The 25323-nt window shown below is 46.1% G+C and overlaps 1 protein-coding gene across 1 annotated transcript in view; it reads left to right on the forward strand.

Moving 5' to 3' along the window:
- Positions 1–481: 481 nt before the first annotated feature.
- ALPL (alkaline phosphatase, biomineralization associated) overlaps positions 482–25323 on the forward strand; it is a 32193-nt gene continuing 7351 nt past the window's right edge. Inside the window, 8 exon segments of the mRNA XM_068241687.1 lie at positions 482–493; positions 495–539; positions 541–597; positions 5211–5385; positions 10977–11152; positions 12276–12419; positions 24735–24752; positions 24754–24805. Coding sequence (XP_068097788.1) covers positions 482–493; positions 495–539; positions 541–597; positions 5211–5385; positions 10977–11152; positions 12276–12419; positions 24735–24752; positions 24754–24805 — 679 coding nt within the window.

Raw genomic sequence — 25323 nt, forward strand, 5'->3', positions numbered from 1 at the left:
ATTAAGGGACACTAGACTACAGTGAGGGGGTTTCATGAAGGGACACTAGGACTATGGTGAGGGAGTCTCATGAAGAAAAAACTAGATTCTGGTGAATGGGTCTTCATGATGGTGGTGGGGGGGGGGGGGGGGGGGAGGGGGCTCATGAAGGGACACTATAGTCCAGGGTCAGGCAGAGGCGAGAGAGGCTTCAGCCTCAGGGCGCAGTGTAGGAGGGGCGCACAACTCACTCAGCTATCATTCCCCTATGTGTTTGAAGCAGAGAGAGATAAGAAAAGGGGATACATGGCAGTGACTGCAAGCCAGATAACTAGAGATTAAGGTGTTTGGGGCGCCTCTGTCTTATAGCAATCAGTGTGACAGATAGAGGGGCGCACTTCGATGTCTCAGCCTTGGGTGCTGGAGGACCTTGTTCTGGGCTCTGCACTGGATTACAGTGAGGGGGTCTCATTAAGTGACGGATCTCTCATGTTTCGCAGGTATGGGGGTGCCGGACCATTACCGCCACTCGGATATTGAAGGGGCAGCTGGCGGGGAAATCCAGGGGAAGAGACTGTGCTGGAGATGGACAAGTTCCCGTATGTTGCCCTTTCAAAGGTTAGTCTTACCCCAAATGCATCATGTCCCAGTCTGGGCTGGAAACAACAGACATAAACAAGAACCATTGCTACGGCTAATAGACCGTCCAATCACCTTCCAAAATCATGATATTCATTTATGTGTACTGAACAGCAGTGTGCTTTACTTTCCAAGATGAATACATTTTATATCAACCTAAAATTAAAGGACAACTGAAGCAAGAGGGATATGGAGTCTGCCCCATTTCCTTTTAAACAATACCAGTTGCCTGGCAGACCTGCTGATCCTCTGCCTCTAATACTTTAAGACATATACCCTGAACAAGCATGCAGCAGACTCACTCACTCACTCACTCGCCGGCATTCAGTGAGGCACCCCGAGTCCGCAGATATGAGACATGAGTATTAGTACAGTGTCACTTCAAGCCTGTGTTACACCAGGTTCTGTAAAGTTCACTTGTCTGCAAACTTCCCAAAAACGGGTGTCAGGCTGAGCCCAACCCCCTTTACAAAGATGGGCAACCTGGCAGCTTCCCAACCAATTAAATATGAAGAAAATATGGGAAAGATAAATTCTTGGGTTACAGGAGGGTTGAGGAAGCAGCTGTTTGGACAGAGGAGATCGGCCTTCTCTCAGCTCTGGATCTAGGTGTGAAAACTGCAGACAGTGAGGCCAGGAAACCGGCGCTTACCGATATCGGTCATCCTTACTCTGAGATAGAGGACTTAACCTGGCAAGGGGGACTGGGAAGTCAGAAATGATCTTGATGCTAACCTGTGACTTGCTTATTGTAACCTCTGTCCTGACTGAGTGAAATCTGGAAAGCTACTTTGTTCGGCTATTTGCTTCTAACATAGCAAAGGGCCCATTCACACTTGTGCATTTTCGGAGTGATTTCAGCATCGCTATCGGTTTGAAAAACGCATGTACAATGAAAGTACTGTATATGGAAGTGTGCTCATCTAAGAGATTTGCTGAAATGAAAACATTGCCTGCAGCGTTTTCTGAGCGACTAGCGTTTCAATGTTAACCTCTTGAGGACTGCAGGGCTAAACCCCCCTAGTGACCAGGCAATTTTTAGTAAAAAAAATAAATGGCACTGCAGCTTTAAGGCCAAGCTGCGGGGCCACACAACACAGCACACAAGTGATTCCCCCCCCCCCCCCCTTTTTCTCCCCACCAACAGAACTCTATTGGTGGGGTCTGATCGCTCCCCCCATGTTTATTTTTATAAATATTAGTGTTGCTTTTTTTTTTTTAAACCCTGTTTCTTTAAGTACCCTCCCTCCCCCCAGCCAGCCAATCATGGCGATCAGCTCTCATAGGCTTCACCCTATGAGAGCCGATCGCTCTCTTGTCCCCCAGGGGGAGGTCCCCAGTGCAGCGCTGCTGCTGATCGCAGCGCTGCACCATATAAATAGACGGCGTTCACGCCGTCTAACAGGAGATTGAAGGCGGGTCGGAGCTCCGCCCCCCAAGCAGGAGATGCGCGCGCAGCCTGCGTGCGATCTCCTGCAAAACAGAGCCCCAGGACTTTACTCCGGGGCTGCCGCCGCGGCCATGCCCATCGGCGTGACGCGGTCGGCAAGAGGTTAAGTATAGGAACGCTGGAAAATCGCTCAGAAATCGCTGGCCTGTTAATCAGTTTTCCGAGCGATATTACCCATCAAACCTTGCAGATTACCCACAAGAGGCTAACTGAACTAGAAATCGCAGAACGCTAATTGCTGGAAAAACACTTTCTATACAGTGAAAAATTCCTGGGAAATGCCAGAACAATTGTTCAGCGTTTGCGTTTAGCGATTTCTAGTGTGAATGGGCCTTTAGTGTCAGCTCTGGCTGCATGAGACAGCAATCGAAATGTGTGTGCCAGCTCAGAAGATTGATTTCGCCAGCCCCGGTGCTATGAAATCTGCGCATGAGGCTTGCGAGCATTACAGGAGTACCCTGGATGAGAGGTATGGAGGGGAGGTATGGTAGGTAGATGGATTTGTATGCCAGGCAGCGTCTGAATGTCATTCTGAAGGTGGCCACACACGATACAATAAAATGATCCAATTTTACGGCAATTCGATAAAACGATCTGAAAAAAACTAAAGCTTTTTTTCATTTGACTGGAAAATCCGATCGTATTTCCCGTTTTCTTCGATTTCTATCGATCCGGAATGCCAGATATTCATCTTCAATCTTTCTAAAGATTGTATGGTGTGTGGTAGATTGTCAGTTTATCAATATACACACCCTGGCAATTTTCTCAGAGTTTCCAATCATTTTTATCATAATTGGGGAAAAATTGAACATAGGCGTGTGGTACATTGTAACATTTCAAAAAATATGACCAATCAGTCAGAAAAATTTATTGCAATTCTTAAATTGAACAGATATTTAAATTGTATGGTGTATGGCCACCTTGAGGGGGACAGGGAGCCAGCGAAGGGACTAATTCCTTCTGTTTTAAAGGACATCCGAGGTGAAACTAAACTGATGAGAAAAATTGTATCTATCCTACTCCTAAAAATGACTTTTTAAAATCTAGTTTTAAAGAGGAACTGTAACGTCAAAACGTCCCCTGGGAGGTACTCACCTCGGGTGGGGGAAGCCTCCGGATCCTAATGAGGCTTCCCACGCCGTCCTCCATCCCTCAGGGGTCTCGCTGCAGCCCTCCGTACAGCGGTGACTTCAATATTTACCTTCTCAGCTGCTGCGCAGGCGCTCTGATGGCTGTCGGCTCCGAAGTAGGCGGAAATACCTGATCGCCGTCGGGTCTGCTCTACTGCGCAGGCGCAAGTTTCCGGCGCCTGCGCAGTAGAGCGGACCCGACTGAGATCGGGTATTTCCGTCTATTGCCGAGCCGAAAGCAGCCACAGCGCCCCCGCTGGAGCCAGCAAAGGTAAATATTGAATCTACAGTCCGGTAGCAAACTTCAGTCCGGTCTGACGCCGGCTGTTCGGAGGGCTGCAGCCAGACCCCCGTGGGACAGAGGATGGCGTGGGAAGCCTCATTAGGATCCGGAGGCTTCCCCCACCCGAGGTGAGTACCGCCCAGGGGATGTTTTTGATGTTAGAGTCTCTTTAAGGTTTTACTGTTTCATTGTCGCTACTCAATGACACCTTCATTGAAGTGTGCCAGAGCTAAAATCTATGAACCATTGATCCTTTTTATCCCTTTTCTGCTCTCAGAAGCCATTTACTGACAGGAAAATGTTTTATGGCTGTAATTACTTATCAGGGAGGGTTAGGCTATAGTCTGACCCAGTCCAACCCGGTCCCAACCCAGACAGAAACTGTCACTTGTATACCTGATTTTTAATGCTTTCAGGCAGAGAAAGAAAAAAAGGAACACAGCCTAGTTATGTGTGTGCAGTGCACTGTACATATATGTGTCTATATCTCGTGTCACCTCGGTTGTCCTTTAAGCAGTGGTGTAGCTAAGGAGCTTTGGGCCCCGGGTGCAAGTTTTAGATGGGCCCCCCAAACACTCTTTACATAACAATTGATATGGCGCATCAGAGCCTGCCAAGGACAACAGTGTCAGAGGTGCAAGAAGGGGATGGGGAACAGCTTGCTAAGGATTACAACTATTTAGAGCATCTATAGAAGCGATTACCAGCCCTGGACCAATAGACAGCTAATACTGTGTTTGAGGGAGGGTCTCTAGGGGCCAGTCTGGCCCAAGGGCCCCGATATGGTTGCCCCGATAGATTGTAAGCCCACAAGGGCAGGGTTCTCTCCCCCTTGTGTCTTGGTAACCATCATACATTTTATTCATCATGTTAATTTTATCACAGTTCTATAATTCTATAATTTGCTTTTGTATCATTCTTTGTATTTTGTCACTAATTATGTATCTTGTATTTTGGTGTATAGCATTGTCTATTATTATGTACCCCATGTTTGTTTCTTACTTTGTACAGCGCCACGGAATATGTTGGCGCTATAATAATAATAATAATAATAATAATAATAATAATAATAATAATATAATACAACAACAACCTCTGCAACCCCTATTGCTACGCTACTGGTTATAAGGATGGTGGCCTTGTGATAGTTTCCAAAGCGTCTGAAGCCTCTCGCAGTCTGGAAAGGGAAAGCTGTGAGGTAGACAAGAGCTGGCAGAGGCCATCAGACAGGCCGTAGAGCCGGCCGTTCTGTGTCAGCAGGCAGAAAGCCACAGGGATGCAGAATTCACTTCCAAATCCCAGACAGACTCCCCCTTATGTGCCAAGCCTGAATTTAGATCACTGAAGTTTGCTCTGTTCCACCACTGTTTTCCTTCCAATGACCTGAATCACACAATGCTAAATCCGGCTCTTCCTCGGGTATCCCTGTCTGTTAAGGGGCACCGCCACATTCCTGCCCTGAACCTAGCCATGGCAGGACAGGAAACCACCAGACTCCCAGAAGCCTTTGCTCCCAGAACACAGCACAGCTTCATGCCGTCCCAGTAAGAATAGTCAATAGGTCCAAAGGAAACATTCCCTGACCTAATGTACCTCAGGACAGCCAGGCTCCATTCTCTCTAGTCACAACAAGCCTGACGTCCCAGCTGTGAAGTAAAGGTCATAGATCACTGCGTGTAACAGCATTATTATACATGGATGGGAAGTGACTTGTAATCTTTTTATACAGACTTATAACACAAACGCTCAGGTCCCCGACAGCGCAGGCACGGCCACTGCTTATCTGTGTGGAGTGAAGGCCAACGAGGGGACGGTCGGGGTGAACGCAGCTTCCGTGCGCAATCAGTGCAACACCACGAAAGGCAACGAGGTGGATTCCATCCTCAAGTGGGCCAAAGACTCAGGTGAGCTGTGAACCAACAAGTGGAAGGATGGGATTACTGTGTTCTCTGGAGACCTTCACACTCCCACTTACAAGACTTCTCTCGATCCTCTCCCCTCTTCTGGAACACTCTCCGACACATCCGCCAGTCACCCACACGCACGGTTTTTAAAGGGAAGGTTCAAGCAAAATAAAAAAAAAAAAGGAGTTTCACTTACCTGGGGCTTCTACCAGCCCCCTGCAGCCATCCTGTGCCCTCGTAGTCTCACTGCTGCTCCAGTCCCCCACTGGCAGCTTGCCGACCTCGGAGGTCGGCGGGACGCATTTCGTACATTTTTACGCATTCTCACTGATGCAGGAACATTAACACATACATTTTTACGCGTTACTGGTTCAATGCGTAAATTTTTACGCATTGAACCAGTAATGCGTAAAAATGTATGTGTTAATGTTCCTGCACTAGCAGGAATGCGTAAAAATGTACGCAATGCGGCCTGCTGACCTCCGAGGTCGGCAAGCTGCCAGTGGGGGACTGGAGCAGCAGTGAGTGACTAGGAGGGCACATTATGGCTGCATGGGGCTGGTAGAAGCCCCAGGTAAGTGAAACTCTTTTTTATTTTGCTTGAACCTTCCCTTTAAATGTCGGTCTCTTTAATCCCCTATACATTCCTAGTGGTTTGGGTCACCCCGAGCTGCTTGGTTACTCTGTTGTACTGGTCCAGGCCCTATCCCATACAGCCATATCAATCCCTACCATGTACTGAGGACCAAAAGTCTGAAACAGGCTGTCTACATGTGGGGTTGGCGTGGCTAATATTTAAAGCTACAGGTCCTTCTCAAAAAATTAGCATATTGTGATAAAGTTCATTATTTTCTGTAATGTACTGATAAACATTAGACTTTCATATATTTTAGATTCATTACACACAACTGAAGTAGTTCCAAGCCTTTTATTGTTTTAAAATTGATGATTTTGGCATACAGCTCATGAAAACCCAAAATTCCTATCTCAAAAAATTAGCACATCATGAAAAGTTTCTCTAAACGAGCTATTAACCTAATCATCTGAATCAACTAATCAACTCTAAACACCTGCAAAAGATTCCTGAGGCTTTTAAAAACTTCCAGTCTGATTCATTACTTAAAACCGCAATCATGGGTAAGACTGCCGACCTGACTGCTGTCCAGAAGGCCATCATTGACACCCTCAAGCAAGAGGGTAAGACACAAAGAAATTTCTGAACAAATAGGCTGTTCCCAGAGTGCTGTATCAAGGCACCTCAGTGGGAAGTCTGTGGGAAGGAAAAAGTGTGGCAGAAAACGCTGCACAACGAGAAGAGGCGACCGGACCCTGAGGAAGATTGTGGAGAAGGACCGATTCCAGACCTTGGGGGACCTGCGGAAGCAATGGACTGAGTCTGGAGTAGAAACATCCAGAGCCACCATGTACAGGCGTGTGCAGGAAATGGGCTACAGGTGCCGCATTCCCCAGGTCAAGCCACTTTTGAACCAGAAACAGCGGCAGAAGCGCCTGACCTGGGCTACAGAGAAGCAGCACTGGACTGTTGCTCAGAGGTCCAAACTACTTTTTTCGTATGAAAAACGTTTGCATGTCATTCGGAAATCAAGGTGCCAGAGTCTGGAGGAAGACTGGGGAGGGGGAAAATCCCAAAATGCCTCAAGTCCAGTGTCAAGTACCCACAGTGACGGTCTGGGGTGCCATGTCAGCTGCTGGTGTTGGTCCACTGTTTTATCAAGGGCAGGGTCAATGCAGCTAGCTATCAGGAGATTTTGAAGCACTTCATGCTTCCACCTGCTGAAAAGCTTTATGGAGATGAAGATTTCATTTTTCAGCACGACCTGGCACCTGTTTACAGTGCCAAAACCACTGGTAAATGGTTTACTGACCATGATATTATTGTGCTCAATTGGCCTGCCAACTCTCCTGACCTGAACCCCATAGAGAATCTGTGGGATATTGTGAAGAGAAAGTTGAGAGACGCAAGACCCAACACTCTAGATGAGCTGAAGGCCGCTATCGAAGCATCCTGGGCCTCCATAACACCTGAGCAGTGCCACAGGCTGATTGCCTCCAATGCATACCGCTACCTCTAATCTTTATGAATTGACTACTTGTTACTTTTGCTATGATAATCACCGCGCAAGGCGGTGATTCATCACTCTGCTTGCGAATGTCGGCTTTTCATGCGGAAAAAGCCTTTATGAATACAGATTTTGCTGTGTGGTCGGTAAAGTGAGCCGTTTTCAGCATTTCCGAATGCGGGAATGCTTTATGAATCGAGGCCAAAGTTGAGAGACGCAAGACCCAACACCCTGGATGAGCTTAAGGCCGCTATCGAAGCATCCTGGGCCTCCATAACATCTGAGCAGTGCCACAGGCTGATTGCCTCCATGCCACGCCGCATTGAAGCAGTCATTTCTGCAAAAGGATTCCCAACCAAGTATTGAGTGCATAACTGAACATAATTTGAAGGTTGACTTTTTTGTTTTAAAAACACTTCTTTTATTGATCGGATGAAATATGCTAATTTTTGGAGATAGGCATTTTGGGTTTTCATGAGCTGTATGCCAAAATCATCAATATTAAAAGAAAAGGCTTGGAACTACTTCAGTTGTGTGTAATGAATCTAAAATATATGAAAGGCCGTCCTACTTACCGGTAGTAGTGTTTCGGCGAATACTCCAGGACAGCTCACCTGAGATTACCATTGAGTCCCTCCCCTATGGAAACAAATGCAAATTAAATCAATTAACCAATCAGCCCCTGGCCGCACCCTATATAGCCAGTCCCTTCCTTCCCCTCCTCAGTTCAATAGAAGAGTATCTAGCTCACCCCATTCTGTCATTTAATTATCTTTCTGATATCCGCAAAATTAGGGCTGGGTACTAAGGCAGCTGTCCTGGAGTATTCGCCGAAACACTACTACCGGTAAGTAGGACGGCCTTTCTCTCATCATACTCCAGGACAGCTCACCTGAGACCAGCGAGAACTCTTTACCTTAGGGTGGGATGACTGCCTGAAGCACCTTGCGTCCAAACGTCTGATCCTGGCTGGATAGTAACTCCACCCGATAGTGCTTCACAAATGTCGAATGTCCCGACCATGTAGCTGCTTTGCATATCTGGTCTAATGTTGCTCCTGATCTCTCCGCCCAGGAGGCTGCCAAGGACCTCGTAGAATGTGCTCTTATGTTTGTGGGTGTTTCACCACCTGACTCCTTATAAGCTAATCCTATAACCTCCCTGATCCATCTGGCTATGGAACTTTTTGAAGCCTGTAACCCCTTACGGCTGCCTGAAAATAAAACAAACAGATGGCTGGACCTTCTCCACTGCCGTGTCCTCTGTAAATAGGTAATAATCGCCTGTCTTACATCCAGACTTGCCAACCTCCTTTCCTTATTTTTAGGATCTGTGGAAAAGGATGGTAAAATAATTTCCTGCGTTCTATGGAATCCTGTGACCACCTTTGGTAGGTATGTTGGATCTGGCCGGAAGACTATTCTGTCTGGGTGGATTATCATATAAGGATCCTTTATTGACAAGGACTGTATGTCTCCCACCCTCCTTGCTGTCGTAATGGCGACTAAGAAGGCTACCTTTAATGTCAGTAGCTTAATAGGGATTGTATCTGCTGGTTGAAAAAATTCTGACATCAGAAAATCAAGAACCAGTGATAGGCTCCAGGGAGGTACCACCTTTACTGGTATAGGTTGTGCCATGGGTGAGTGGAAACAATGAAGAACTGAGGAGGGGAAGGAAGGGACTGGCTATATAGGGTGCGGCCAGGGGCTGATTGGTTAATTGATTTAATTTGCATTTGTTTCCATAGGGGAGGGACTCAATGGTAATCTCAGGTGAGCTGTCCTGGAGTATGATGAGAGAAAGTCTAATGTTTATCAGTACATTACAGAAAATAATAAACTATCACAATATGCTAATTTTTAGAGTAGGACCTGTATAGGCTTGCTATACCCCAGCGGTTCTGGATGCTTGCCTGGCTTACAGGGGCGAATAGAGAATTTGCATATTTTGTAGTGGTGCATTGTGGGTAACCAAGCTGAATTATTGCAAGTTTCCTTCCGTTTTTAGGTGGCAAATTTCACCAAGCATTGCTTATTAGGAGGCGGGATTTTCGGTCTCTTATCCCCCTATACACTCGTAGTGGTTTGGGTCACCCTGAGCTGCTTGGTTATTCTGTTGTAAGCGCAATTTAAAAACGACTCTTAAGGCAAGCATACTCTCCTACCTAGGACACTTTGCCCGCTGACCACCATTTCTACCACCCCACACACAGCTTCCCTTTACCTATTGTTCCATCCCTTAAACCTTTAGACTGTAAGGCCTTTTGGCCAGGGCTCTTTCCCTTCTGTCTCACAATGCTGTGTAATGTGTGTGCATATCTCCCAACCCTGTGTAAAAATCTGTAGATTTGTTCACTGTATCAGCGCTAATCCACCAATGCCTTGTATTAACTATTGTATCGTTCATTTTGTATTGTTATACCCTGTATGCTTTTGTACAGTAGCACAGAAGATGCTGGCCTTATATAAACTCAAGAAATTTTAAACCAGGATGATACCATTTATTGGCTAACTAAAAATGAATAAGAACGAGCAAGCTTTCGGCCTTGCAGCCTTCGTTTGGCTTATATCCTGTTAGTTTGCAGGCTGGTGGTACAGACAGCTATATACATGCAACATCAAAAGGGAAAACAGATATTTTTTTCAAGCATAAATTCATGTCATTAAGATGCCTTAATTCAAAAAGACCATCTAAATGGGGTTAGAGGTTGTTAGCTGAGATAAGGATCCTTGTTTACTCCATTGCTCACAGACCTGGGATTAGGATTGACCCAGAGGTATCGTAAATTCTTAGTTCACAAGTTCAGCTAGAATGGCTGAGAAAGTTCAAATATCATCAGCCTCATACCAATAGTAATCAATATAAATCAATAGTACTTACTGGAGAGTAAAAGATCCATAAAAATCAAATTTTTATCTGCATATGACTGGGTCAGTTTTACCACATCCATGTAGTATGAGATCATACCTACAGTCTATTCATAGTATTTGAAATCTGTTGGCTCTCCTACTGCATAGCAGTGATAAAATTGGCCAGTCATCTGCATATTAAAATTGGATGTGTGTACAGAGTCCAAATTACAACATACAGACCAAGCAAAATGTTTCGGGCCTGTTGCCCTATGTCAGTGATGGCTAACCTTGGAACTCCAGCTGTGGTGGAACTACAAGTCCCATGAGGCATTGCAATACTCTGACAGCTCTAAGCATAACTCAGGGAGGCAGAGGCATGATGAGATTTGTAGTTTTGTCACAGCTATGTCAAGTGCTCCACAGTGGAGCGACAGGCATGAATCGTTTTGCTGGTTCTGTAGGTTTTACATCACATGTAATAAGTCCTACATGGGAATTTTTGTATGCTTGGACTACTGTTTGAGAGGCTTGGTGGACCTCTTGTCCCACTAGGACTCCCCTACCTATAATCTACTATTATCCCTGAGGCTGGTGAACTATTACTGTACAGAGCTGTTATTCCACATATTCTATAACTTGCTGTCTTATCCCGCAGGAAAGTCTGTTGGAGTAGTGACCACCACCAGAGTCAACCATGCCACCCCCAGTGCCTCCTATGCCCACTCCGTCAACAGAGACTGGTACTCTGACAATGAGATGCCCAAGGAAGCTGTGGAGCAAGGATGTAAGGACATAGCCTGGCAGCTAATGCACAACATTCCCGATATAGAGGTAAGACCACCATCCAGGCCTTTTGCCACTGGTGGGAGTGTATAGATGGTCAGTGACCTGCCAATTCCAATTGGAATCACACCAATCAAATTGATTCCTGACAATTTTGGATTGGCCCAGTCCCAAGGTGCATACGATTTGCATGCAAGCCAAAAAAAAATTATCGGATTGGCCATCTGCAGTGGAGAGCAAAGGTTGCACTCAGCTATGCAAATTCACCAGATAGTCTCTCCCCCAAAAGACCGGTAGCTACAAATCACTCCACCTTGTCAAAAAGTTCAAAATATTTTCAAGAACTTTCATAAAATCCCAGGTTTATGAATGTCAACACTGGTGGAGACTTACCAGTAAGTACACGTTAGGAAGTAGCCAGTACCTATTTCAGATGACAATTGTAAAAAATGTAGCTAAAGTATGACAAGTGACAGATTTCATGTATTCTACCTGAGCCAATGGGAGGGGGGGGGGGGGGTGGATAAATTCTGAATAACTGATAACTATTGGGCAGATACCATGCAGTCAGGCCAGTGTGTGCAAGTAGTTCAAACTACATTGTTGCAAAGTTGTCGCGTAGGTCATGTGGAATGTAACTTTTGCATGCAGTTTTTGAATGACAATCATTTGGAATATCGGTGTGTGTGAAACTATTTGTCATTTCTTTCTGCTGGGAAAGGGCAACATCGCTTGATATGTATTGACTTATCTAGCATGTGTCTGGACCTTGAAGAGTGGACCATGTGAGATTTAAGGATAGTTCCCAAGATGCCAACTCAAGAGTTAACCCAAATTTTCCTGTTTTTTTTTTTTTTTACGGATTGTACACAGATCAAATGCATTTAATTTAAGCTGCCTACATTAACACAACATTAGCAACAACTCAGAATAATTAACATCCCATTGACCCCCCCTATTCCCCAATGAGGCCCTGTTCCCTTAATGCAAAATATAAATGTGGACAGGTTATTGCCATATTACTCACAGTTCTAGAAGTTGGAGGATGGAACCAGAGACGGTACACAGCGAGTCTCACTAGGGAAGAAGTAAAGTCTCGTTAGATATACGAAGTAGGAGAATAATCTCGCCAGAACTACAGTAAAAACTTATCCCAAAATTTTCTCTACAGGTTATCATGGGTGGAGGCAGAAAATACATGTTCCCCAAAAACACTCCTGACATCGAGTATCCCAATGATGAGAGAGCGAACGCCACAAGGCTGGATGGTCTGAATTTGACTAAAATTTGGCTGGAGAAGAAACCTGCCAACAAGGTAAGTTTAACCAGTATTAACCTCCCTGGTGTCCAGTTTCTGCAATGAAAGGGATTACATTTTCATGACATTTTTGCCCATAAATTTACCAACATGGGTGAAGCAAGGATTAGTATACATTTTTTGTATATCGGTGAAAAAAAAAAAAAGTTTTAAAACTGTCAAAAAAAAAAAAAAAGTAATTTCTCCTGTCAAGCCATAATTTCCCTCCCTACTTTCAGATTTGACAGAAAGCTTTTTTTGCCTGCAATTTTCCACATGAAAATATGCATTCTTGCCTGCAGGTTTCCAGAGGCCACCAATTCGCTTTCGAATACAAATTTTAATGCTTAAAAACGTAAAAAAAATAAAATGGAAGCCTCTCTTAGAACTGATGGACGAGCCTGACTCGTCCATACAGTTTAGACTTTTCTTGGCCGAGACAGGCTCATCCATACCGCCAGGGTGGTTAATGAAGTTTCCAATATATTATCTCTCATAATAAACTCATGTTTAGTAAACTACCTCTCCAGGTCCTGGCCAATCTCCATTATAAGTGTGTGGGAGCCACGCTTGTTATAGTAAACCCGGATATAATAAAACTTCTGTTATAGTAAACCTGTTTTTTTAGCCGCTACGTGACGCTGACTCTGGATATAGTAAAAAGTGGGCGGTGCATGTGTCATCAGTGGGCGGGGCATGCATGTCAGTGGGCGGTGCATGTGTCATATGTCAGTGTGAAACCCATGGTCTGCTGCTCTCTTCAGGCTGGTGCTGCAAGTCCCGCCCACAGAGGTATTGGAGCCACTCACTGGAAGCGAGTGGCTGCCTCTATTCAGTGATGGCTGCAACTTTTTAAGGAGCCCTGGATAGTGTTGGGCGAACATCTAGATGTTCGGGTTCGGGCCGAACATGGCCGCGATGTTCGGGTGTTCGACCCGAACTCCGAACATAATAGAAGTCAATGGGGACCCGAACTTTTGTGGTTTGTAAAGCCTCCTTACATGCTACATACCCCAAATTTACAGGGTATGTGCACCTTGGGAGTGGGTACAAGAGGAAAAAAAAATTTAGCAAAAAGAGCTTATAGTTTTTGAGAAAATCGATTTTAAAGTTTCAAAGGGAAAACTGTCTTTTAAATGCGGGAAATGTCTGTTTTCTTTGCACAGGTAACATGCTTTTTGTCGGCATGCAGTCATAAATGTAATACATATAAGAGGTTCCAGGAAAAGGGACCGGTAATGCTAATCCAGCAGCAGCACACGTGATGGAACAGGAGGAGGGTGGCGCAGGAGGAGAAGGCCACGCTTTGAGACACAACAACCCAGGCCTTGCATGAGGACAAGAAGCGTGCGGATAGCATGCTTTGTACCGCCATGTAGTCATAAATGTAATAAAGATAAGTGGTTCAATAAACAGGGACCACGCGGCAACGCTAACCCAGCAGCAGCACACGTGATGGAACAGGAGGAGGCGCAGGAGGAGAAGGCCACGCTTTGTGAGACACAACAACCCAGGCCTTGCATGAGGACAAAAAGCGTGCGGATAGCATGCTTTGTACCGCCATGTAGTCATAAATGTAATAAAGATAAGAGGTTCAATAAACAGGGACCACGCGGCAACGCTAACCCAGCAGCAGCAGCAGCAGCAGCACACGTGATGGAACAGGAGGAGGCGCAGGAGGAGAAGGCCACGCTTTGTGAGACACAACAACCCAGGCCTCGCATGAGGACAAAAAGCGTGCGGATAGCATGCTTTGTACCGCCATGTAGTCATAAATGTAATAAAGATAAGAGGTTCAATAAACAGGGACCACGCGGCAACGCTAACCCAGCAGCAGCAGCAGCACACGTGATGGAACAGGAGGAGGCGCAGGAGGAGAAGGCCACGCTTTGTGAGACACAACAACCCAGGCCTTGCATGAGGACAAAAAGCGTGCGGATAGCATGCTTTGTACCGCCATGTAGTCATAAATGTAATAAAGATAAGAGGTTCCATAAACAGGGACCGGCAACGGTAACCCAGCAGCAGCAGCAGCAGCAGCAGCACACGTGATGGAACAGGAGGAGGCGCAGGAGGAGAAGGCCACGCTTTGTGAGACACAACAACCCAGGCCTTGCATGAGGACAAAAAGCGTGCGGATATAGCAGCAATGCTTTTTGCCGCCATGCAGTCATAAATGTAATACAGATGAGAGGTTCAATAAACAGGGACCGGAAACGCTAAACCATCCCAGATGTTCATTGGTCATGTTACTTGGTTGGGGTCCAGGAGTGTTGCGTAGTCGTTTCCAATCCAGGATTGATTCATTTTAATTTGAGTCAGACGGTCTGCATTTTCTGTGGAGAGGCGGATACGCCGATCTGTGATGATGCCTCCGGCAGCACTGAAACAGCGTTCCGACATAACGCTGGCTGCCGGGCAAGCCAGCACCTCTATTGCGTACATTGCCAGTTCGTGCCAGGTGTCTAGCTTCATGCCCGGTTTCAGGTCCAGCGGTGCCAGCCACAAATCCGTCTGTTCCTTTATTCCCCTCCAAATTTCCTCCCGTGTGCTGCTTATCCCCAAGGCAGATCAGCTTCAGCAACGCTTGCTGACGCATGCCAACAGCTGTGCTGCACTGCTTCCACGATCCTACTGCTGCTGGTGCTGGGTTAGCATTTCCGGATGAGGTACAGCTTTGAGATGCGTTGGAGGAGAAGGAGTCAGAGAGGTAGGTGCTGCTGTTATCCAGCTGTTTGCGGCGTGGGCAACACCCGCGCCGTAGCAGGTGAGGAATCGCTGCCAGGCTCCACAAGGTTCACCCAGTGCGCGGTAAGGGAGATGTATCGACCCTGGCCGAACGCACTCGTCCAGGTGTCAGTGGTGAGGTGAACCTTGCAGGCAACGGCATTCTTCAAGCTTCGGGTTATTTAGCTGACCACGTGCTCATGCAACTCAGGCACTGCAGAGCGCGCAAAGTGGTAGCGGCTGGGAACCACGTAACGTGGGATGGCCACTGACATCATGCCCTTGAAGCTGTTTGTCTCCACCACTCGATATGGCAGCATTTCGCAGGCCAGAAGCTTGGCTATGCTGGCTGGCTGTTACTGCCACGGCCCGGGGGTCATTTGCTGGCAATTTCCTCTTGTGCTCAAACATCTCAGAGACAGACAACTCAACCGTAGCGCTGCACACCGAAGGGCTGTTGGTTGTTGTGTTTGATGAACACTGGGAGACCTCAAGAGCACTAGTCCGGAAAGTGACAGTGTCAGCATCGTCTGATGTTTGTGAATGTTGTGAACCACGCAATGGCTGGGCTACTGCTGCTGCTGAGGCGGGTCTGGTGGTGAGTCTGGTGAACCCAAGGGAGGCAGTGTTGCTGGTGGTACCCTGTCCTGCCGCGTTTGCCCACAGAGTGGGATGTTTGGATAGAATGTGGCGGCTCATGCTGGTGGTGGAGAGGTTGTTAATACTTTTCCCCCTGCTCAGGCGGGTCTTGCACACCTTGCAAATCACCATGGTAACATCCTCAGTGCAGTCTTCAAAGAAAGCCCAGACTTTAACTGGCTGAGGACTCGGACCTCGTGCGTGATGTGCTGGTGCTGCTTAACCCACTGCTGGACGCTTGAGAGGTCATCCAAGTAATTATCTGGTCCTGTTCTTTTGGATCTGTGAGGGTTGTTGTCCTGGACAACATGGGCAGTATTGAGTGGGTTTTCTTGGGTGCTCCCCTGTGGCCTGTACGTGAACCGTCAGGGGAAACACCTCTTCCCTTGCCCCTCCCTCTTTCACCGGATTTCTTCCTCATTTCACTTATCCTTAAAGTACACGCTGACTGGCAGCAGTACAGTGGCAGTACAGAAATGCTATACAGTGGTGGGTGAGCGGTGTACCACTATTGTCAGCAGTGACACAGAGCACAATGCTATACAGTGGCGGGTGAGCGGTGTACTACTGTTCCCAGCAGACACAGAGTGGAAGTAAACACAATGCTATATAGTGTGGCTGAGCCGTGTACACAGAGTGGCATTAAACACAATGCTATATAGTCTGCTATATAGTCACCCCGAACAGGGTGATGTTCTGCAGAACCCGAACAGTGGCAAACACTGTTCGCCCAACACTACTGGGAGGGAACGCAGATTTTAGTACCTAAACACACGATACAACATGTTTTCCGGGGTCGGACTCTGAGGCACATACAGATGGTCCCGATCATCATCCTCATCATACAACTCTTCTCCTGAGTCTGACCCACCCACCACCTCTGCCACCCCAACATCCCCAGACACAGACCCCTCATCGTCCTCAACATTAACTTGGGATGCTGGCCTGAGCCAGACCTCCTCCTCCACATCAGGCCCCATCATCTCCTCAATGGCAGCCCTCATTAATCGCTCTGGCGACGGACTGATGGACACAACGTTCTCCTCCGGGGAGGGCTGCTGCTGACCACTGGCTGCTGGGGTGGATGTTATAGCTTGCGTGGGGCGTTGGCTGTTGCTGTTGTTGGGAGTGCTGCTCACAGCGGAGGTCTCTGGGGAACTCATGTTGAGCTCATATAGTGGTTGACGGTGAGTGGAGTATTACTGATCCCAGCAATATACACACTGACTGGCAGAGTACGCAATGCTATATAGTGTGGCTGAGCGGTGTACACAGAGTGGCAGTAAACACAATGCTATATAGTCTGGCTGAGCGAGCGGTGTACTACTGTTCCCAGCAGAATCAGAGTGGCAGTAAACAATGGTATATAGTCTGGCTGAGCGGTGTACACAGAGTGGCAGTAAACACAATGCTATATACTCTGGCTGAGCGAGCGGTGTACTACTGTTCCCAGCAGACACAGAACAGTAAACAGAATGCTATATAGTGTGGCTGAGCGAGCGGTGTACCACTATTCCCAGCAGACACAGAACAGTAAACAGAATGCTATATAGTGTGGCTGAGCGAGCGGTGTACCACTATTCCCAGCAGACACAGAACAGTAAACAGAATGCTATATAGTGTGGCTGAGCGAGCGGTGTACCACTATTCCCAGCAGACACAGAACAGTGAACAGAATGCTATATAGTGTGGCTGAGCGAGCGGTGTACCACTATTCCCAGCAGACACAGAACAGTGAACAGAATGCTATATAGTGTGGCTGAGCGAGCGGTGTACCACTATTCCCAGCAGACACAGAACAGTGAACAGAATGCTATATAGTGTGGATGAGCGAGCGGTGTACCACTATTCCCAGCAGACACAGAACAGTAAACAGAATGCTATATAGTGTGGCTGAGCGAGCGGTGTACCACTATTCCCAGCAGACACAGAACAGTGAACAGAATGCTATATAGTGTGGCTGAGCGAGCGGTGTACCACTATTCCCAGCAGACACAGAGTGGCAGTAAACAGAATGCTATATAGTGTGGCTGAGCGAGGTACACAGAGTGGCAGTAAACAGAATGCTATATAGTGTGGCTGAGCAAGCGGTGTACTACTATTCCCAGCAGACACAGAGTGGCAGTAAACAGAATGCTATATAGTGTGGCTGAGCGAGGTACACAGAGTGGCAGTAAACAGAATGCTATATAGTGTGGCTGAGCAAGCGGTGTACTACTGTTCCCAGCAGTGACACAATGACAGGGGGGACCCTGGCTAGCGTGGCTGGAGCGCGAACTACCCTGCCTGCCTACCCAAAGCTAAACCCACAGACAAATGGCGGAGATATGACGTGGTTCGGGTATTTATTTACCCGAACCACGTGACAGTTCGGCCAATCAGAGCGCGTTCGGGTCCGAACCACGTGACCCGTTCGGCCAATCACAGCGCTAGCCGAACGTTCGGGGAACGTTCGGCCATGCGCTCTTAGTTCGGCCATATGGCCGAACGGTTTGGCCGAGCACCGTCAGGTGTTCGGCCGAACTCGAACATCACCCGAACAGGGTGATGTTCTGCAGAACCCGAACAGTGGCGAACACTGTTCGCCCAACACTAGCCCTGGATACTGTACAGGCAATATATCCAGCCTGGCTATGCAGCCCTAAAGTATACGTAACCTTGTAGTCCACCAAATGTGCAGTGCTTTTACTGTATCTTCAATGGGAGGACAGAGTTGGTCTTTTGCAGCAGAGAATGTACCGGGGCATGCTGGGCCATTTATAAGACAGTTTCTGACATAGTTAACCACATTTCCTGGTCCCTTGGAGTTTACTATAATGAGATTATACTGTTACATTTACTAAACCTCAACATAATACAATTTTGAAGTATTGGAGGGTAGCCTCACAGATTCCTGATGTTTAAGTGCTTCAGTTTTTGACAATACTCCGACCCAAGTCATAAAATAACCAATTTCTTTCTCATTTAGGGGCTTCCATTGGCTGATGGTGATCATGAGATGCTCTTGCCTTGAATGCAAATTGTATGCAACTTGGAATTGGCCCAATCAAATGCATTTCCCACCAATTTCAATTGACCCAATTCCAAACTGCATACAAGCAGTATAAAGTTGTATAAAGCAAGCAAGTCATGTTTATTAGCAACTCATGGTCCATCTCTGGTGGTGACCGTTGGGACGATAGGACCTACTTTAAGGAAGAACGCACAATTTAGTTAAGCCTAAAGAACACATACAGCTTTGGTTTGCCACTATCGGCCACTTTTACCACTTCCATGTTGTAGGATTGCTTGCCTACACAATCTGCTCATAGTATTCTAAATCTGTTGGCCTTCATAGTTCATGGAGGTGGTAACATTGGCCAGTCAGAATTGAAAGGTCTGTACAAGGCTTCACTTCGTAGTAGGCTGCATAATCACATTAATTCCTGTGGTTTAAAAAAAGGCACCAAAAACCAGCCCTTACTCTTTGTAGGGTTAACCATTTCAGCCCACGGGTATTTTTTACCTTATGCATCAGAGCAATTTTCACCTCCCATTCATTCGCCAATAACTTGATCACTAATTATCACAAATAATTGATCTAGATCTTTTTTTTTACGCCAACCAATCAGGCTTTCTTTAGGTGGTACATTTTGCTAAGAATTCTTTTTTTCTAAATGCATTTTAACCTTCCTGGTGGTAAGCCCGAGCTGAGTTAGGGCTATGCCGCGCAGGAGGATTTCTCAGGCCCTACTGGGCCGATTTGCATATTTTTTTTTTTGGTACACGCAGCTAGCACTTTGCTAGCTGCGTTTACTGCCCGATCACCACCGATCCGCGCCAATATGCCGCGGCGCTCCGCCCCCCCCCCCCATGCGCTGCCTGGCAAATCAGTGGCAGGCAGCGCTGAGGGGTGGATTGGGACTCCCTTTGACATCACGACGGGGGAAGCCCTAATGGAAATCCCGTTCAGAACGGGAGGCGATCGAAGAGGGTGGGGGGATGCCACTGCACAGCAGCGGTCATGTAGCTAGCGCTAGGCTAGCTACATGATTTTAAAAAAAAAGCGATGAAATGTGACATAATGAGATAGACATGGGTATGTACAGTGCCTAGCACACACATAACTATGCTGTGTTCCCTTTTTTCTTTCTCTGCCTGAAAGTTAAATATAAGGTGGCTGACTCAGTCCTCACTCAGACAGGAAGTGACTACAGTGTGACCCTCACTGATAAGAAATTCCAACTATAAACCACTTCCCTGGCAGAAAATGGCATCTGAGAGCAAGAAAGAGTTAAAAAAAGGGGAATTTCTTATCAATGAGGGTCATACTGTAGTCACTTCCTGTCTGAGTCAGGACTGAGTCAGCCACTTACATACCTGATATTTAACTCTTTCAGGCAGAGAAAGAAAAAAAGGAACACAGCCTAGTTATTTGTGTGCTAGGCACTTTACATACACATGTCTATCTCATGTCACTTCGGGTATCCTTTAAATGTAATGTGTGTATTTAATTTTTTTTTTTTTTTTAAATGTATGTAGATGTTTTACTATTTGGCCACAGTAATTTTCTTTTCAGTTTTTTTTTTTAGTCCTGGAAGAGAGCACTTACTTCCAGGAAGTATAAAGAGGACGGGAAACTCTTTTATTCTCAAAGACTGCGGCTTCTGAAAAGAAGCTGTCGGTCTTACTACTGGGGACTGAGATCAATGAATGGGAACTGTTCCCATTCATTGATCTCCGGGCTAACGGGGGGGGGGGGGGGGGGGGGCGGCGGCATGGGAGCACACGCGCGATCATGCACAGGATAATCACGTCCAGGCCTCATAAATGGTTAGTATTCAGGATGGTCAATGAGATGCAAATTTTTAGTGGATGCAGGTTTATGCAAATTGTGTATGCAATTATATGCAGCTTGAACATGAACCAATCAAATTCTGCCAAGGTAAAACTTGATTGGTCTATTTTTAAGCTGTGTAAATTGACATACAAAATGTGCATGATCCTGCATCAACTCAAAATGATTTGCATCTCATTGACCATCCCTAGTCAACATATAGAACCCCTGGAGGAATATGGCAGAGTGGGACCAAAGTACAGAGGGGGAAATCTTCAGAGGAAACTTGAAGGGGGGTAGATTTTATGGCCATGGGGAACGTACAAAAAAGGCCGTTTGTAGCCAAGGCAGCCAAACACCTTTTACCTGTTTTGTAGACTGCAGCTATTTCTTGGCCTGGCACAGACTTTGCTTTCCCTGAGGTCACAGCGACCATCTTCTGCAGCTCTGCAGGCAATATATGGTAGAGATTGGTTACTGTACAGTCGTGAGGGGAATCAGAATACATTATTGCTGTAAGGTGAAGGTTTTGCCTCCAGGATAAGGCCTCAGCACCTGTGGCTCAGCAGATGGGACATAGAGAGGGAACAGCCTGTACCAAGCTAGTTGCCAGAGGAATCTGTACAAGAAACAGGCTCCGCCTCTTGTGTATGAGGGAAACCTCAACTTCCTCCAACTAGTTTCCTGCCTGGCAGAGTAACCAAGAAAACATTGTTTCATCAGGATTAATCAGTAACTCCTACAATTCAACAGAAACCTTTTACTAGTACATTCTGGGTAGATTACACCAGCTCACACTAGGACAGCTGTCTAGGAAAAAAAAAAAAAAAAAAAAAAAAAATCACTTCAGAAAACGCTAAGCGTTTGCGATTAAGCTAGTGCTTTTTGGTGTGCATTGGCCCTAAAAGCCAATCAGATCAGGTGTGTAGCAATAGAGCAGGAGGAGGAGTTTAGTGAACTGGAGCAGGAACCAGTTTATGCAGTTCACATATAGTGAGCACATGGTAAGGTGGTTCAGTGTGTTGCAGATAATTTTGAGTGCATATTCTAAACTGGTTGGGCACCCAGTACCCCTTGGTAGTGCCCTGTGTCATGGCAACAGAAAATTGTGTGGCAGGCAAATTTAACCACTTTATCCACCACTACAGTATATCTACATCCTCTGTGACTTCATCTAAGCCACGAGTCAGTAGATATACGTCTAGTAGCAGAAGCAGTGCTGTGCAGGATTGGGCTTGCTCCCTGTGCACATTTCTGGCACTATCTGATGCAGCACTAATTGGTGAATGGGAATATAGGTTTCCTGAGCTAATGCGATTGATTTTTACCATTAAAAATACTTTTATTTTCTCAGTTCATAATGAAAAATACACTCTGTAGCATGAATTCAGAATCAAATATCTTCACCATAAATTGTGACAGCAACATAAGTATCTAAGTTTTGTGATAAGCCGGTAACAATAGCCAAACAAAATGTGTTTTTTTTTTTTATCTACAGTAGCACTTTATTTTTGGATCTGAAAATGGCGCCTGAGAATAATGGTGCACAGTGTTGCCGCTAATCCGTTTGCCGCTTATCGCTATTTAACGTTAAAGCCTTATTGTTATTAATGTTAACACCAGAACCCCCCCTGGTGGTGCCTCACCCCAAGCCCCCCCCCCCTGGGTGGTGCCTCACCCCAAGCCCCCCCCCCCTGGTGGTGCCTCACCCCAAGCCCCCCCCCCACTGGTGGTGCCTCAACCCCAAGCCCCCCCCCCCCCTGGTGGTGCCTCACCCCCAATCCCCCCCCCCTGGTGGGGCCTCACCCCAAGCCCCCCCCCCCTGGTGGTGCCTCACCCCAAGCCCCCCCCCCTGGTGGTGCCTCACCCCAAGCCCCCCCCTGGTGGTGCCTAACCCCAAGCCCCCCCCTGGTGGTGCCTAACAACCCTAAGGACCCCCCCCTCCTGGTGGTGCCCTAACCCTAAAACCGCCCCCCCTGGTGGTGCCTAACCCCACAAGACCCCCCCTGGTGGTGCCTAACCCTAAGATCCCCCCTGGTGGTGCCGAACCCTAAGACCCCCCAGTGGCGCCTAACCCTAACCTTGACAGTTGTTACATTAAATCCATTCACCGTTTTGCAGTTAAATAACGTCTGCAGTTTGGCTTATGTTAGGGCGCTATTGATAAATAACGTTACTGTGGGCAATAAAGTCCTGCTGTTTGGCAAATGAACGGCACTATTGATAAACGTTAGTGTGTGCCACTATTGATAAATAACGTTAGTGTGTGCCGTTTTTCTTTTTTCCCTGTGCGCCATTATTATGCAGTACTAACGATAAATAGCGATAAGCGTATCGTTTTAATGCGGCACCATTTTTCTGCATAGGTGCTGTGCGCCATTATTCACTGATCCGTTATTTTTAAACTGGAATTGGTAAGGACTGACAAAATGTGTTTTTTCTACTTTTTATATTGTTTTCTCATTAACATTCATAGAAAACAAAATTGAGGGAAACAAATGGCATACAATGAAAGCCTAGTTTGTCTTGAAAAAAAATATATATTTCATTTCTGTGTCATAAGTAGGGATAAAGTTCTTTCTGATTAAATAAGGACATAGCTAAACTGTCAAAACTTCTCTGGTCCATAAGTGGGAAACAAGGTCTGGATTGCCAAGTGGGTTAAACTGCAACAGACTTGGGATGCTTGGGATCAGTGATTTCTTAGCTCCAGCCCTTGAGAGCCATAACAAGCAAGCCAGTTGTTTAGGATGGATTGAGAAATGGATAAAACGAGTTCTACTTCATAAACCACACCTTTCACATCCCCATCAATTTCAGTTGTGCCACAAAATTGTGAGATGACCTCAGCCCTTTAGGGTTGGAGTTAGTCATGCATGTTATAGGATGGAAGGTGAGCACCATTTAGTAAACATTGTCAGAGAGAAGCTATTGTCTAGTTCCTGCAAAATTATGTTAATTTTAAGCAAAATTATACAGCGTGGAATTGGACTAATCAAGATTCCAAGCTACTAAATTAAAAGCTGTATCAACTCAAAGTTAGCATCTGATTGAACATGGCTATTGGTTAGGGATAGGTTCTGGGACAAGGAGGGTTAGGGGTTAGCATAGGAGACATTGGTTTAACTTGAGATCAGAAACTCGCTATCGGCATCAAGATGGAGTTATTGCTTGAGGTGAAAACTGGATAATGACTTCGGTTAGTTCAGTTACGGGCTTCGGTCAACTAAAGAGGAAGTCATGTCTAGGGTTTATCGGAACAACCAATTTCAGATTCTCAAAATTCGGTATTCTGCAGACGAATCACAAATTTTGTGTACCGATTTTCCTGTTTCGAAGGCATTTTCTATTGAAATCAATGTGAATGACAATGCGAAAACTGGCTTTGAAACCAAGAATTTTCAGCATCTATGGTGAAAATTGGATTTAGAAACAAGAATTTTCAGCAAACACAGTGTTACCACAATTCTTAGGAAAGTGAAAAATGGCTTCTGAAACAAGAATTTTCATTAAACAGTGACACTAACAAGATGGCCGCTGGGGGAATCTCTGCCATCCAGGTTAGCGGCAGAACTAGCAGTTTTTCCACATGGACTGTGGGGACCAAGGCAGCCCTGGTCTCCTGGACCTACCATTCTTGTGAAATAACGCTTGTTCTGCCACTATAGTGTGGCCTTTGCGGGACCAGGGAATCCCTGGCGGCCATTTTGTTGACATCAACTATAGGCCAAAAATTCTTGTTTCTGAAGCCTATTTTCACATTGACAGAATGGAACAGGGTATTTGAAACAGTGTAATTTTCCAATTTTTTGTGATTATACTCGCAATGGTTTCAACTCCCCAGAGCTCATCCGTAGTTATGACTTCAAACATGAAACAGAATTTCAAGTTCCCAAACCTCCCAGTCATGCTATGAATGTGTCAGGAAGCTACAGTTCTATGTAACACTGGCTTTACAGTATGGAAAGGGGTGCTACTAAAAAGACTAGATAAAGCAGAATATTTTTGCTACAGTTCACATATGTATTTGCCACTGTATAATCTGTTGCTCAGCTGGAGTCTAGCTTTACTTTTAACCAGACTGCAGATAAACATGGTTTTCATTTATTAAACTAAAGCCGGCATCACATTGCCTTTGTGTGTATTTGCAGAAAGCTCACTATGTTTGGGAACAGAGATCAGTTGACGTCCCTGAAGCCACAAGATGTTGACTATGTTCTAGGTGAGTGGCTAACCCAATAGCATACTGCTTTTATATGAGGTTTAGTGCTGGTCTCTGAGGACCATTAGTTCTGCCTCCATCCATCCTGGAAACCACTTTTAACCCTTTTAAAGTGAACCAGAGATGAAGCACCCTCATGTATTTTACCATACATATATACCTATATGGGAACATTAGAGAAAACACCTACCCTGCTCTTTGTTTCATCCTTCACTGCTCAGCCTGCCTTTTAGGCAGCCCTGATAAAATCTTCGACTGAGCATTCAGTCTGGCTTTGCTCAGGAATCATAACTGAGTCATTATAGCAGAGCCAGAAGGTGGCAGGCTTGAGCTTGAAAAGATATCAGAGAACACAGACTCAGCTATAAGGATTCCTGAGCAAAGCCAGACAATGCTCAGTCGGGGATTTTATCAGGGCTGATTAGAAGCAGTCTGTGCAGTGCAGAATGATACAGAAAGCAAGGTAGGCGTTTTCTCTAATTTTCCCACTGATATATATGGTAAAATACATGAGGTGT

Source organism: Hyperolius riggenbachi, chromosome 6, assembly GCF_040937935.1.
Source record: "Hyperolius riggenbachi isolate aHypRig1 chromosome 6, aHypRig1.pri, whole genome shotgun sequence".
NCBI lineage: Eukaryota > Metazoa > Chordata > Amphibia > Anura > Hyperoliidae > Hyperolius > Hyperolius riggenbachi.